Raw genomic sequence first — 16,920 nt, forward strand, 5'->3', positions numbered from 1 at the left:
AGTGCTGTAGTTGTTCGGGGCGAACGTCTGAAAGAAGAGGAAGCTCGAGGCACAGCGTACCGGTGGAACAGTGGATGAGGGCAGAATGCGTCAGAAAGTCGAGCCCGAAGAATAAGTCATGAGGGCAACTGGTCAGCACCGCGAACAGGACTGGAATTTGGCGTCCAGCAATTCCTATGCGAGCAGTGCACATACGCCTGACGGCAACAGTAGCGCCATTGGCGACGCGTACAGCTCGATTGATGACAGGCGTAAGGACTTTTTTGAGGCGACGACATAGGTTAGCGCTCATTATGGACACCTGGGCTCTATTGTCAATTGACGCCGTCAGCGGAACAGCATCTACGTCTACTTCAATTAGGTTCGTGTTGGTGAGTAACGACAACGGAGGATGTGGACAGGACGAACGTGACGCAGCACTACCACCAAGAGCTGCGTGGCCCAGTCTTCCCTCTGTCGCTTTGGTGAGGAAAAGCGGCGAGGTTGGGGTGACGGGGAGCGACGTCGTTGAGGCGACGGCGATCGCACGGATGAGCGGCTGTCAGGGGCATCAGAAGTAGGATGCAGTCGGCGACGTGAATAACGGCGAACGTCGGTGTATGGGCGAGGAGCAGGGAATGAGCTCCAGTACGGCGGTAGCCAGGTGGTGCGGCCGTGGCGGGATACACGACCAACGCGGTGGCAGCGGAAGCAGATCGGTTTGTCGTCTAGGGTTCGCCATTCAGCAGGATTGCGTGATCTGGGAGCGAAATACTGGTCATTACAGGTTGTGAACATGAGAATCGGTGCCGAATCAGGTCGGGAGACAAAGCAGGCGGTAGGAATGCCAAGGATTGCAATTTCTTGCTGCAGAACTTCTTGAATAAGGAAACTAGCGGGGGCCGCTTGGTCAAAGGTACCGTCAAAGGGTCGTAGATAAAGGGGGGCCAGACTCACCGCTTGAATCTCATGGCGAACGATACGTGTGACGTTCTCTTTAAATGTTCGTGTGGCGGTAAGAGCGGAGCGAGAGGACGTGGCAGGGGTGTTTGGGAGCCGGGACAACTGAGGGACGACGTGGCGGCTTTTGGCTGCCTCGAAGCGGCGGCATTCTTTGACGATGGCGTCGACGGTAGAAACGTCGTTATAGATGAGCATATTGAAGGCGTCGTCCGTGATGCCTTTTAGGATATGGCCCACCTTGTCAACCTCGGTCATGTGCTCGTCGACTTTCCAGCAAAGCGCGAGCTCATCCTGTATGTAGGAGACGTACGAGTCTGTCGACAACTGTACACGGGTGGCAAGCTCTCTTCGTGCAATCTGTTGGCGACCTGACGGGTTGCCAAATAGGCCGCGAAGCCTTTCTTTGAAAATGTCCCAGCTCGACCTCATGGGCGCAAAACCAGACACGCGGCGTCTCGTCCAGATAAAAGATCACATTGGCAAGCACGATGGTAGGGTCCCAGTTGTGGCTTTGACGAACACGCTCATACATGCTGAGCAAGTCGTTGATGTCACCGCCATTTTGGGCGGAGAATATCCCAGGACCACAGAGACTAGGAACCGTAACGTACGTTGTGGTTGGCGCCGCAGGTGTAGGTGGCGACGGGGTCGTTCCATCGAAAGCCATGGCTGAGAGGACGACGGTACGGACGCTTCGGAGCTCCGTGGCGAGGACGGGGAACGTTCCACCTCCAACACAATGTTCCGGGAACGACGGGTCAGTTCGACGAGCAACTATTTACAGGTTATATTTACAACCATTGCAGCGCTATGCTACACACGTGTGATATTTGATTGTTTGAACAAGGCGCGTGGGCGCCATCACTCGAAAAAAAGAGGAGGAAGAACGAACTGGGCTCGCGTTGTGAATATAACCGGTTAGGGCTGCAACCGCTGTTGTAAATATAACTTGTAAATAGTCGCTCGTCTTACTGGCCCATCCTTCGCTTAACAATATGCTTATGTAGCTAATGCATTCAGAAAGAAAAATTGGCCTCAGCTGTTGGATTTTTTCAGCGTGCTGCCGAAATCCCTCGCTTTTAAAAGTAGGGGACAACTGGCCCATACTTTGCCCCTACACTTTTGCCCCCCCCCCCCCCCACGTTAAGTACGCCTATGCTAACGGCTTTTCATTGCACGTGTTCCAGCCTGTTAGCCAAATATTTGTGGCTGGGAACCAAACCACGTTAGAATGCGCGAGTGCAACTAGAATAAAAGTACTGCAAGCTAAGAGCTTTCCTTTAGGTTGTGCTTATCGGAGCCGCTTTTTAAGGAAGAATATTACGTTCTAGGTGAACATCATTTACGCGTGTTTCCCATCTGAAATTGGGGACACATTGGTCACACATTGGTGACACATTGGTGACACATTGGCGACACATTGGCAACACATTGGTTACATTGTACATCTTGAACTCGTGTTTGTTAAAAGCACCAATGGAGCATTCGAAAAATATGTAGTTTGTCCGCATATACTCAGGGCTTTTCGGAGACTGCGAATGATCACGGATTAGGCGGTGAAGCCTGACGTAGTCTGATGAACTATGTAACTTAAAATATTTCAGGCATTTTCTGTCCGTGGGGATGAGCTTTATGATAACTTTGCTCCAGTTTAATTCTTGGTTAAACACATTTCGCTATATTGAAATATTAAAAAGCTATAACAATATATTCGAATTTGCAAATAGTGGTTTTTCAATAGAGAGATTGAATCTATAAAGACAATATTTCATTTTTTATTTGAAAGTACGGAATATACTATGGTAATAATGCTCTAAAGCAAACAGCTCAAACTACAGCAGCTAAATGAATAAATAACAACAGTAAAACCTTAAATAAAGAAATTCAGATTATACGATTTTTTTTTTCATTTAGTGCTTTCTAGTGCTTTGACAGCGTCGAAGCAACGAAGTGCACTCCAGGCCTAAACACGGCGAACAGGGCAGACAGTGCCAGTTTCAGTGCACCGTTTTCTGTTCGCGAAATTGCCGGTTGTAGTCTGAGCATCGCAAGCCCAGCGTTGACCGCAGCATAAGGCACGAGCTGCTCAATCGCAGCACAGTTGAAGCGTGATCTGTCTTCCCAGAGCACCCTTAGACTGGAATTGCTCAGTCATTATGAATTCCACGTAGGCAAAAAATTCGTAATATTACTTTTCACTAGAATAACTACTAATATTCTTCTGAGTGTTCTCAGCGTTTTCGATTACACGAGGTACTAAATTTAGCAAAATTAATTCTAAGCCCCATCGTCTTCGTTAAATCGAGTCTCAACTGCAGCCGTCCTAATCAAAACCAGCAGTCACAGGGATGACGCCGACGATTCTTGCCGTAAGAGGTACTTCACCTGCTAAGAGTCTCCGCTCCTCGTTTTTTATGTGCGAGAACTTCTTGATATTCTTCATCGGCGCCTGAAGGTGGCCTTTAATGTTGATGCCATGTGCCGCCTGGTGCGCTATGTACAGGAACAGAGGCTGCAATGGAAAGATAAAAAAATTGCCGAGGTTGAACGCGGTTAAACCCATTTTGTCCTGGGACAGCACAGTTTTGCTTGCTTTGGGAAAGAACGTCAACAAGTGCCACATCTACAATCCGCCTTTTTTTTTCATTTTCCCCCGCTACCCTCCGCCGCACGCCGCTGAAAACGTTTCGGAAGGGTCCCGGGGCTTTCGCCGGTTGATTTGTGTACCTGCGCCCACGTTGAGTGCGCATCGATTTTGCGTTTCGCGGATCGCGAATCATTATTAATGACTTCTTCGGGACAGCATGCCGTTCCTGGAAGCCATGTAGCACCCATCGACTACTGTGTGAGCAGGCCTAAGTGCGCTGTTCTGGGAACAGTGCGGCCGGTAAAGGCACGCTGAGTTGCGTTTGGCGACACGGCTGCCTTGGAATTTGTCACTGATTTCTGCACTTTGACATCGCTTTTTGTATTCTTTTTACACATTATTTAGACATTTCGCATATTCAAGAAGTCTTCGAGCGCAGCATTCTGCGTCGCATTTATCAAAGCGGTGCACTTGCTTACATCGACATCTACAGCCGCAGATGATCGTTGTTATCGTCAGATATTGTAGAAAAGGTGCATCACTGATATGAAATAATGTCAAAACGCAGCAAAACATACATATCTGCGCATATGTGACGTGTTGTTCCACCCTGAGACGACTCAATATGCGCGGCCGAACCACTCAAACACGGCTAGTACGTTCCAGATACCATATTACGGGCTGTTAATTTATTTCTGATTCTCGCTTTCCCTTAACTCCATCATACTTACTGTTTGAGCGTGCCGCCGAGCATTATTAGAGGAAAGTGTGCTCGCATAATTGCTCATTTGTAGGCCGTGTTGTTCTCTCACGAGAACGCGCAGATGCCATCGCTCAAAGGGCGTTGGTATACCTGAGCGAGGTGGTTGTTTATGCTGCTGTGTGGCGAATACGCAGTCTCTTGTCTGGCGCTCGACGCAGAGGGAAACATTGCATCTCTGAGATTGAGAAATGTGTCGGCAAAGCCACACGTACAGACCCACCCATGTACGTACGGATGCGACCGACAGCCTACAGGTACGGTGACTTACAGATGTTGGCACAGCGCTGTATCGCTGCTTACTGTGTACGCGCCGTGTGAAGTGAAGTGTAGTGGATTTCAAAACCACAAGGCCAGAAATGAACTATAAAAGCAGTTTCATTCGACCTAACTGCTGTAGTAATCGCCCCGCTGGCACGAGTTGTTGGGGTCTCGGTGCTGACGCCCGTTATTGCCAATGGGCCGCAAGCCCCAAGGGTAGCGTTGGCCTGGCGGCCTGGGGCACTGGAAGCATCCGAAGGTCCCGGCAAAGCATGAGAAGACTGGTAACAGAACAACTTGTTTATTCTAACATAGCAAAAGAGCGGCCGGTCAGGTCGACCGAAGTGGAGAGACGGGAGAGCACGTAACTCAACAGTACAAATCGGAGCCTCTCTCCTGGCGTCCGGGGGCAGCTGCTCTTATACTCTCGGCGTCGCGGTCCAAAAGGGAAGGTCACGGGATGAAGGTCACGGGATGAAGGTCACGGGACGGCGGAGCATGAGCCCACGACGGCGCGCACGGTCGAGCCGAGAGACCTGCTGAACCGAGTGTAGTGACGCATCGCCAACCCGCCCACACGACGGCGCGCACGGTCGAGCCGAGAGACCTCCTGGCTCCTCATTTGGGGAACTCCGCTCCCCGGCTGCCGCGCTTTGACAAGCGAGGGCACACACACACACACGCACACACGAAGACACGTGGCACTGAAACACGCCTGGACACGCTTGGCGGGGAAGCGTTGCGGCGGCGTCGCACGGGCCAAAATGTCCGCCGCTTTGAACGAAGCCCCGGCGTCCGTTGCATCCGCGCCGGCATTACCGCGCGTTGTAGGCGAAACGTAACAGACCGCCCCGCCGGGGGAAGGAGATCCCGATGGTCAGGGGACTGCATCCGCTGTCCGGAGGGATGTCGCTCGATGATGCTCATAACCGAAGTCGGGCGTCCTTTGGCGTTTCTTGAGCGCAGCGCACAGAGAAGGCCTCGTTCTCACGTTCAGGTGCACACAGGACACTGCAAAGTGACTTCGGGAGAGTTGACATTTTTGTTCTCGTTTCCGGCAAGCGTTAGAACTACGCCGAAAGTCAACCGCTCAGTCAGCAAGCACGGCACAACCCTCACTAAGCCCTGCCAGGCTCTTTCCCCTTTTATACTGCTGCCTAGTTCCTTACAGTAGTTTAGCAGCACTCAGAACGCGTCCACAAATCGGAAAATTGCACTAGAAAGCACGTCATCACTTTGAAACACTACACAAAAGCAATAAGTTAAAAAAAATCCTGCCTCAGGAAGAAAAACATCAGTAACAAGCAATTTTGAGGCTGATTCCCACGTTAGGGGCTTCGACTTAAGCCATCGGCGTTACCGTTGAGACTCCCCTTTTTGTAACGCACCTCAAAGGAATATTGTTGCAAAGCGAGGCTCCAGCGCAGGAGGCGGCCATTTTTGGGAGAGATGGTCTGCAGCCATTGGAGAGGGCAGTGATCCGTTTCAATGATAAACCTCGAGCCGGCTAGGTAACATGACAATTTCTGAACGGCCCACACGATACACGCACACTCTTTCTCGGTGGCGCTATACGCCTGCTCACGACTGGTCAGCTTACGACTAGCATACAGGACGGGGTGTTCTACTTCTCCATTTTCCCGTTGGCACAGTACAACGCCCATGCCTCGCTCACTAGCATCACACTGAACAACGAACCCTTTTGTGTAGTCGGGCGATCGTAGCACAGGCTGGCTTGTTAGGGCGCTCTTTAGGGCGCTAAAAGCTCTTTCCTTCGTCTCATCCCAGACGACTGTTTGCGGCTCTGTCTTAGAGCATCCGTCAAGGGAGCCGCGATATCAGAGTACCTGGGGATGTACCTCTGATAGTAGCCGGCGACACCTAAGAACGACCGAATATCGGTCTTCGTGCGCGGTTGCGGGAAGTCTCGCACAGCGGCCACCTTTATTTCAGAGGGGCGGCGTCGACCCCGACCAATCACGTGTCCGAGGTAGACAACCTCGGCCTGTGCTAACTGGCACTTGGGAGCCTTGACTGTCAAGCCCGCATCGCGCAGGCGGGTTAGCACTGCCCGCAAGTGTGCCATATGCTCAGGCCAGGATGCGGAGAATATCGCTACGTCGTCTAGATACGGTAAAGCGAATTCTTGCTGTCCCCGCAACACTTTATCCATGAGGCTTGAAAAGCGGTATGGCGCGTTCTTCAAACCAAAACTCAAAACTTTAGGACGGAATGTCCCCATTGGTGAAATGAACGCCGCATACCTACTAGCCTCTTCTGTAAGTGGAACCTGCCAATAACCCCTGCCAAGATCTAGGGTGGAAATAAACTGAGCGCTACTCACTCTCTCAAGGCGCTCCTCGATGTTAGGGATCCGATAAATTTGATCCTTAGTGATGGAATTAAGCCTGCGGTAGTCGACGCAAGGACGAGGTTCCTTGCCCGGTACCTCAACTAAAATCAAAGGGGAGGTATAATCACTCTCACCCGCTTCAATAACACCGAGCTGTAGCATTTTCTTTACCTCAGCCTCCATAATATCGCTCTGGCGGGGTGACACCCGGTACGCCTTGGATCGTACTGGCTCTGGGGAGGTAAGTTCTATGTCATGAGTAAGGACAGAAGTCCTACCAGGCCTCTCAGAGAACAGACCTTGAAACTCTTGTAAGAGCTGGTGTAGTTCGGTTTTCTGCTCAGGCGACAGCGATGCTTTACTTATTAAGTCACTAATGACTTGATCGGTGTCTTTCCTGTTCGTCACTGAGCCTAGTCCCGGAAGCTCGACCGGAAGCTCTTCTAACTTTCCCGCATCGGGAATTTCCTCTCCAGTATCTGGTGCCTTTAACGCTACAGGCTCAATTTTATCCCGTTCGGGCGTGCTCTGAATACCAGCTTGCTGCGCCTCTGACCCTTTTTCATCGTTCAACAACGTCGACCCCGCAACCACCGCCTTTGCGGCGAGCTCCCGAACCTTCGATCTGGTTAAGGCCTGAACGCTAGCCTCACCAAACAAAAGCCCCTTCTCGCGCAGGAGGTGATCGGACCTGTTCGAAAATAGGTACGGGTACTGGGGGGGCAGCATAGATGACACTGCGGCCTCCGTCTCAAGTGCTCCGAAAGGTCCTTCAATAAGCACTTTTGCTACCGGCAGACACACGCTATGAGCTTCCACTGCTTGCTTGATCCATGCGCACTCGCCCGTGAACATATCGGGTTCTACGTAAGAGGGGTGAACTACATCCATCGTAGCTGCGGTATCGCGAAGCACTCGGCACTCTTTCCCGTTCACGAGGAGGTCTCGCATGTAAGGCTCGAGAAGCTTGATGTTCTCGTCAGTGCTGCATAATGACAAAAACACGACTTTTGGTTCTGTTTCTGGACACTGCGCCGAAAAGTGACCCGGCTTCTGACACGTATAACACACGCGCACTTGCCTCATCTCGAACCGCTTTCTGCGTTCGGCTTCGGCTGCCGCCGTCTCCTCACGTTCGGTCGGACACTGCGCCGAAAAGTGACCCGGCTTCTGGCACGTATAACACACGCGCGCTCGCCTCGTCTCGAACCGCTTTCTCATGGGCGTGAACTTCGGCCTCTCAAACTTGGAGCCAAATTCACCCTTTTGACCGTCCTTAGCTCCGCGAGCCCGACGCGTCACAAACTCCTCGGCTAGCTCAGCGGCTCGAGCCACCGTACTAACGTCTGGCCTATCCAAGACCCAGTACCGCACGTTCTCAGGTAACCGACTATAAAACTGTTCTAGCCCGAAACACTGCAGAACTTTCTCGTGGTCACCAAACGCTTTCTCTTCTTTGAGCCACTCCTGCATGTTTGACATAAGCCTGTACGCAAACTCTGTATATGACTCACTTCTGCCTTTCTCGTTTTCCCGAAACTTCCGACGGAACGCCTCCGCTGACAGCCGGTACTTTTTTAGCAGACTCGATTTCACTTTGTCGAAATCCTCTGCCTCCTCTCTCTCCAAGCGAGCGACTACGTCGGCCGCCTCGCCGGGTAGCAAAGTGAGCAAGCGCTGTGGCCACGTTTCCCGAGAGAACCCCTGCTTCTCGCACGTTCGCTCAAAGTTAACCAGGAACAAACCAATGTCCTCTCCAAGCTTAAACGGCCGCATCAGGTCAGTCATTTTGAACAATACTCGTTCTCCTGCACCGTGTGCCTGACTTCCATTACGAGCGCGTTCCATCTCTAACTCGAGACGCTTCATTTCCAAAGCGTGTTGACGGTCGCGCTCTTCTTTTTCTTTCTCTTTTTGTTCTTTAAGTTCACGCTCCTGTTTCTCTTTTTGCTCTTTAAGTTCACGCTCCTGTTTCTCTTTTTGCTCTTTAAGTTCGCGCTCCTGTCTTTTTGCCGTCTCCCTCTCCTCAATGGTCTCAAGGCATTCCGACAGCTCGTCATCCTCAGCTTCTAACTCAAGAATAGCCCTTAGCAGTTCTGGTTTTCTGAGTTTGTCTGAGACATCCAGACCCAACTCTCTCGCAAGCTCCAGCAATTTCGGTTTGCGCAACGACTTCAAATCCATGGCTGCTCTGAATGCTGCTTTCTCTACTGCCTACTATTGTCTTGCCGCAAACTAACCCGGCAGCAACGACAACCCCAATTACCAGCTCTGTTTCTAACACTAACAAAAGCCTGGCAAAACTCAGAAGAAGAAAGTCCCGCACTCACCAAACCTCGCAGCCAAGAATTCAGCGCAGTCGTTCCGCTGCAGGCAACCAGTCGTCACACAGGGCTCGTTGCACTGCTCCCGGATGGTCGTTGTGCTGCTCAGCATACAGTCAACCGCATCTCTTCGCTGCTGGCCTCCGTTGTCGCGATCTCACCGCTGGCAACCAGATGTAGTAATCGCCCCGCTGGCACGAGTTGTTGGGGTCTCGGTGCTGACGCCCGTTATTGCCAATGGGCCGCAAGCCCCAAGGGTAGCGTTGGCCTGGCGGCCTGGGTCACTGGAAGCATCCGAAGGTCCCGGCAAAGCATGAGAAGACTGGTAACAGAACAACTTGTTTATTCTAACATAGCAAAAGAGCGGCCGGTCAGGTCGACCGAAGTGGAGAGACGGGAGAGCACGTAACTCAACAGTACAAATCGGAGCCTCTCTCCTGGCGTCCGGGGGCAGCTGCTCTTATACTCTCGGCGTCGCGGTCCAAAAGGGAAGGTCACGGGATGAAGGTCACGGGATGAAGGTCACGGGACGGCGGAGCATGAGCCCACGACGGCGCGCACGGTCGAGCCGAAAGACCTGCTGAACCGAGTGTAGTGACGCATCGCCAACCCGCCCACACGACGGCGCGCACGGTCGAGCCGAGAGACCTCCTGGCTCCTCATTTGGGGAACTCCGCTCCCCGGCTGCCGCGCTTTGACAAGCGAGGGCACACACACACACACGCACACATGAAGACACGTGGCACTGAAACACGCCTGGACACGCTTGGCGGGGAAGCGTTGCGGCGGCGTCGCACGGGCCAAAATGTCCGCCGCTTTGAACGAAGCCCCGGCGTCCGTTGCATCCGCGCCGGCATTACCGCGCGTTGTAGGCGAAACGTAACACTGCTTACATATCACTTCAGGTCCGCCGGTAGCGGGTGCACGAATTCGACGGCACCAGGTTAACGTTCGCTGAACAGGATCGACATTGGCTCAAACTTCATGGGCACGGCTTGAGAGGGTTGAAGCTTGTGCATTTGAACTTGGTAGGCGTGTTTGACTCGTTTTCAGGACGATTAATTATATATACAAGCGAAGACGATGTCACTATCATATTGTCTGTTCGATGGCTGATCACACAGGGTTCGGTAGAAGGATGGTCGACACGCTGATTTTACCGGTGCCATCGACAAGAAAGCCCGTCGCAGTGCAACTCGCGCTCGTCGGTTGCAACGTTGTCGACGTGGCATGATAAAATCGTTTCAGTGACACACAATAGTCGGTCAATCGTTGGAGTGAGAGTCCTGTTGGTCTCGTACCGACCCAGTGTAACCGCGCCTTACGACTACGTGCAGTCAGGCACGTGCTGCCACCACCAGCAAGTGAGGTCCGACGCTGCAAGAAGACTTCGTCAGCAACGTGATGTACTTAAGTGTCGCCCAAGTGTAACGCACGGGTTTTTCGTTAAATTTGCTAGCCATCAATTAAAGGCGCGTGCAACTACCTGGCTCACGGTGCAGTCCGGACAACTCGAACGATGCCCTGGCCGCTTTCTCTTTTAAAGTGGAGATGCAGCCTTACGCTACGCACGTTTTCGGCACCGCACCGACGTCGAGTAACCAGTAGACTTTCAACCGCTTCGAAGCGGTACACAGCACGAGTGTTTGCTGCAGCGCACGTCCAAGCACTTCTTTTTTATTCGGGGGACTTGCCGGCGCTCGGCCACACGCGCGACCCTTCCAAAACGTTTCGCGACTAATTCGCTTGGGCAGGGCGCATGCGCCGTGGCGCCACGAAAGAGGCTTACACCACAAGACAACAAACACACAGACGCTGCTCGGCGCGGCAACAGGAGCGAGCGAGTTGACGACCTCCATGCTGCTTCTCGCTTCAACGCGAACTACGCGTCGAAAGCACAGCGCATACGAAGCTACCAGCACTCGGCGCACTTTGCCCACATCGCAGATCGCTTTCAAGATACGGGCGCCCGTGCACCGTGCGCAGGAGCCTCCGGCAGTGGCAGGATAAGTTTGAATGCCAGATTTACGGAACCAGGCGTTTTCTGGGTTTATGCCGGGAGTAGTAATCGCTCTAAAATGCGCGCTTAGCTGCGTAGATAGATGCAGCTTCCTTGGTATAAATTTCGAAGCAAGCATGCAAGACGGGGGGGGGGGGGGGATAATGGAGAGAAAGCAGGGACGTTAAGTACACACTTCATCTAGTATACATGGTTTAACGGACAAATTTAACCAAGGTTAAAAATGTGTTGAAGGACTCTTGGATGACGCGAGCCAATGGATTCTGTTGGCTATTGTACGGAACAAGTCACACTATCTTTTGTAATCCTGACGGCATAATTAAGCAAGATGAATTAACCAACTTTGAAAGTGCTAGCTTTAGAGCAAGGTTTCCAAAGAAGCGCCAGTAGAGCATTAAGGAAAACATCAAATTATGCAGCTTCTAGCTTCGTACTTGTTACGTCATAATATTTTTCTGCGTCCTGTAGAAAGACCACGAAATATGAAAAAAGATGTCTCAGCGTGTATTGGCAATAACAAATTATTAGACAGCTATATCAAGTACGGCTATTAGCTTTACCAACTGGACAAGCTGCATCAACAGCTGTAAACGTTAGCTTACTAACTAAATTAACAAGTGCGTTGTCACGCGCGCACATGCAAACACGAACCCATATCACTCGGTGACCGCGGACAATCGCTGTCAGAACGCTGGCGTGATGAAGAGAGGCGACAGTGAAAGGCGAATTCCCCTTCGTGCTGCCTCTCGCTTCAGTGCGAACTAGAGGCGCTATAAGGTAAAGCTATTCCAAACTTTTCTGTTCCAATTCTACGATCAGCCTTCCGCGATTGATCAAAAACATTTTTGGACCACCCCCACTTCGACTGTCTGGCATTCGACGTCACGAAAACCGCGATAGCTCCCCATCTGATATGAAGTGTACACACTGATTAGGCATGATTGGATCGAACGAAAGAAAAATAGTTATTTCTCATTCGACGCATTTTCGCCATTAGGCCACGGCTATTGGTCAAAAGTTTTCAGCTGCAGTCACTTCACCTGCCTGTCCAATGACGTCACATAACCGCGAAAACTCACCGCGTCAAAGCAACGTGTACGCGTTAAAGATACATTACTATGCCAAAGAAAACTAACTGAATAGCCGCTGGCTGCCCCATTCCGAAAGGAATAAAAGATGACTGCCGCCAATCGCTCAGACCCTGGCTACTGGAACCTTCCGGAGAGCATGCGTTTATTGGCGTATTATGGCAAAGAAGTCCGGCACGGCTGTGGACGACTCGAAGGACGCAGACAGGAAGGCGCAACAGCGTAGGCTTAACCAGTTACACCAGGGACAGCGTCTAGCCCGAGCCCCACTTCAGTAGCGCTGGCGATCCGGCTGCGGAGCTCTGCACGGCGCACTTCTTACAACTTCCGCCTCGCTGAAGACGGAGCCGCACGGGAGGCCTAAGGCGTCGTGAGGATGAAGGGCTCGTGATACGGCTTGAGCCGATCGACGTGCACAGTTTCGCGGCCTGGGCGACGCAGGTCCGTAGGAGGCATCAGAGTTTCGATGACGTAGTTCACCGGAGAAATTTGGTGTAGAATCCGGTAGGGTCCATGGTATCGGGATACGTACTTGGAAGAGACACCTGGTGTCGAAGTAGGAGGCACCCACAACTAAACGGGAGCACCGGGCGAAAACTGGTGGTGGGGGCGCCCGTCGTCATGACGAAATTTCTGTAGCGCTTGTTCTTGCGTTGTAAGGGAGCGAGCTAGTTTCCGACATTATTCTGCATACCGGGCGGCTTAGGAAACCGGTGTACCCTCTGATAAGTCGGGATGGTAAGGAAGAATAATGTCAATGGTAAATGATGGTTTGCGGCCATATAGAAGAAAGAAGGGAGAAAAGGCCGTCGTTGACTGGGGTGCCGTATTGTAGGCGTACGTGAAATAGGGAAGGATGAGGTCCCAGTTCGTGTGGTTGGAGGCAACATACATCGAAAGCATGTCGCCAAGAGTTCGGTTAAAGTGCTCTGTCAACCTGTTTGTGTGCGGGTGATATGCGGTGGCACAGCGATGAATAACGCGGCATTCAGCGAGAAGTTCTTGAACGACATCGGCGAGAAAGACGCGGCCTCGGTCGCTTAGGAGTTCGCGGGGAGCGCCGTGACGTAGAACGAAGCGTTGAAGCAGGAAGGAGGCAACGTCACGAGCCGTCGCGGATGGCAGAGCGGCCGTTTCTGCATACCTCGTGAGGTTGTCTATAGCTACAATACCAGAGCACTTTGCAATAAAGCCATTCCTCGTTCCCCCGTGCCTGCGTGTTACATGGTGTCAGTATTGGCGGACGCAGTTTAGCACTGTCGTTTGTATCGACAGCGTAGCCATGCACGTTGAAAACGCCCCAGCAGGAACCGCCGCGAGAATTTGACAAGCATGGCATCGTCACCAATTCCGTCGTCACAACCTCTGGACTCAACGGGAGGCGCCTTTCACAGCTGAACCATCTGGAAGAAAGACTTCGACCTGTAGGCAACGGCAACGAAGCTGACAGAACAAGCGAATGAGGTTCAAGCGGCAACATTCCCAATGGAAATCAGTGCAGAACCAAGGCGATGGTTCTACACTAACGTTTCACAATGACGACGATAAACACGACATCAATATTCTCAGCGAGAAGTTTGAGACGCACTTCAAGTCGAAAAGTGTGTGACGCCCAACCAGCCTGACATTCAAGGAATGTCGCTTTGGCTCTAGGAATCATCAACAGGGTGAGCGATTCAACGATTAGCTCACGAGCTTCGCACGCTTGCACAACAATGCGAGTTTGGTGCACTAGAGAACCGAATGGTGCGCAGCAGAATTATTCTTGAAATCAATGACAAAGTTCTGCAGCAGAAACTCGTATTGGAAAATCCGTCTTACACAATCATCATCATCACCAGCCTATTTTATGTCCACTGCAGGTCGAAGGCCTGTTCCTGTGATCACCAATCACCCCTGACCTGCGTCAACCGATTACAGCTAGCGCCTGCGAATTTCTCAATTTCAGCACCCCACGTAGTCTTCTGTCGTCCTCGACTGCGCTTCCCTTCTCTTGGCACCTATTCTGCAACCCTAATGGTTCGCCGCGGTTATCTAATCTACGCATTACATGTCCTGCCCAGCTCCATTTTTTCCTCTTAATATCAATTAGAATGTCGGCCATCCCCGTTTGCTCTCTGATCCACACAACTCTCTTCGTGTGTCTTAGCTTTACGCCTACCATTCTTCACTCCATGGTTCTTGGCGCGGTACTTGTTCTCGAGCTTCTTTGTTCTACAAATTTTTACCCCCTATGCGTAACCGACTCTTGAACAATGCTCGTAACCGACTCTTGAACAATGTCTTTACTCGAGCTATGCAACTCGCACTCCGGCGAACTGCCCCCTACTGCATTGCCCAGTTCACGCTGTGCCTCGGCACACAGCCTGTTGGTCTCGATCGCCGCCTCACGCGCACAGTCTGAATAATTCCTAACTAAATCATCCCTCTCTTGGCTATCTAGACTGGCGGAGAGCTGCACTGATCCCTAAACAATGCAGTTGTCTTCTCTTGAGCTACGCAGCTCGCAATCCTGCGAACTACCCTCAACTGCATCGTCCAGCTTGCACTTCACTCCGGCACGCAGATCTGACTCGACATGGGTGCTCGCGTCTGTCGGGTCAGCAGTACTCTATACTTCGCTAGCAACCTCGTTAATCTTACATGCGACGCACACACGCGGTGACTGTGCCAAATTCATTCACAGCTGGCCTAGCTGTCTCTACAGTGCTCTGTTGGCACAGCACATCGTCGCTCTCACTCTGGCCTTTAACGGAGTCTGCTGCCACTAAGGCATCGTTAAGTGCTAGCACTTCGAGTTCACCTATGAACGTGCTGCTAATCTCGCAGGCGCTACTACTTCTGTCGGCTTTTGATGAAAATCTGCTATCTACTTCCTCCCACTTTCGCTGCGTCCAGCCTACAGATTTCTCAAGCCGCTGTTGATTTTGCTCGAATAACTGCTCAAAACCTTCAATCTCTTTGTTCAAAGCATCAATGTACTGCCTCGTTACTTCTGTTAGGCCTTCTTCCTGCGAAATTCTTTTTAGTTCCTGCCTAGCTTCTTCCTGCTTTTGCTTAAAATCTTCCTGTTCTTGCCTAATTGCTTCCTGTTCCCGTTTTTACTTAGAATTCGTTTGCCCATTTGTTCTGTGAATTTCAAATCATTGCCACTTTGCAAAATGGTCTTACGAATATCTGATTCCGTCAAGTTCTCCTCTACGTTTACCTCGATCTCCTCACACAACCATGACAGGTCAGCTCTCGTCAAACAAAATAGGACCATGGCCGCTACTTCAAGCTTTGGTTCTGCTGTCCCACAATACTTGCTGCGATAACCACGGAAATCAGAATACAAGTAAACGATCCCAGCGAATCAAATCTACACACACATAGAAATTGAAGCCTGGTAAAGCTTACATCCAAAACAAAACGCTTACCCACTGAAGCAGCACCATATCACCAGTCCTTCTCCGCCGTATCCAGTAAGTTGCAAGAGGTGGTCAATCCCAAGTCGCGTCCAACTTGATCAGGATACCGGCGGTCAACATGTGCCAAAGTCCGTGAGCTGCCGTTGCTGTCTCCCGAATCGTAGGCCGATCTACGAGCCGTAGGCCGATCTCACCGCTGCCATTCAGTTATTAGGATTGGGAGGAGGATCCCGCCGCTGCCACCATTTGTAAGGGTTGTAGGTCGTAGAGAGGAACTTGGGAGGAACTAGGCGTACAGGGTTTGATTACAGTATTTACATTTTAAACGACAGATATATTTACACAGTCTAGCGTGGCTCCGAAATGGAGCACGCAAGACGAGCATAGAGCACACAGCTCACGAGTACATTGACGAGCACACTACCAGCATACCTAGCAGGCGACAACAGCTGCTTATAAACACTCCATTGGTCCCTAGTTCCCTAGGTGAGAGAACCGTTCGACGTCATCGTCAGCGCAGTCGACCCGTCGGTTGTCCATTATCTTGAGTATTGAAAGGCGCGTCGGTTCCTCGAGCTGACCCCCGCAGCGCGGTCGCCGGGTGCCCATTGCCTTGCGCCTCTAAATTCCAGAGCTGCGTCGCCACGAGTGTCAGCAGACTGTGACGAATCCTGGGGCCCCCGTACCGCAAAGCCCCCTTTTGTTAGGGAAAGCTCTTCCTGCTGCAGAGAGACCATGACGACCCGGCAAATCAACCAACAATACGTTGGGTGCCAAACGTGGCCCGCCCTGCTGTCGTCACCAATTCTCCGAACGAGGCGCATGATGGATTGGCGCTGTCATCCTCGCTGGTTCTCCGAAGGGCGCCAGCACCGCGGGTCGATCGAAGCACGTGCAGCGGGCTGAAATAGCTTTGCAGAGCAGTACCCCTGCAGGCCGATCCTAACAGTATTAAGTGTGTCGACCATTTCCGCAGGAGCTGGCCTTCATTTCAATTAATCAAGTGCACGAAAGCTGGTTCGTACATGAGTTTACGCGTGCGGCTTAGCAGAGGGTACATAGCTCTCCTTGGCTGCCCTGTAGCGCAGCCTGCATCTCGTTGACGCCACAATACTGACACGTGTACTTTATCGGGCGACCATGTCTCGCCGCCTAACAAATATTATCGCACAGCG

At 51.7% G+C, this 16,920-nt stretch overlaps 1 protein-coding gene across 1 annotated transcript in view; it reads right to left on the reverse strand.

Moving 5' to 3' along the window:
* The window catches only part of LOC126517916 (arylsulfatase B-like), a 315,163-nt gene that overhangs the window by 115,990 nt on the left and 182,253 nt on the right, over positions 1 to 16,920 (reverse strand). The window contains exon 7 of the mRNA XM_050167747.3: positions 3,328 to 3,454. Coding sequence (XP_050023704.3) covers positions 3,328 to 3,454 — 127 coding nt within the window. The remainder of the gene's footprint in view (positions 1 to 3,327; positions 3,455 to 16,920) is intronic.

The sequence above is a fragment of the Dermacentor andersoni genome, chromosome 11 (genome assembly GCF_023375885.2).
Source record: "Dermacentor andersoni chromosome 11, qqDerAnde1_hic_scaffold, whole genome shotgun sequence".
Lineage (NCBI taxonomy): Eukaryota > Metazoa > Arthropoda > Arachnida > Ixodida > Ixodidae > Dermacentor > Dermacentor andersoni.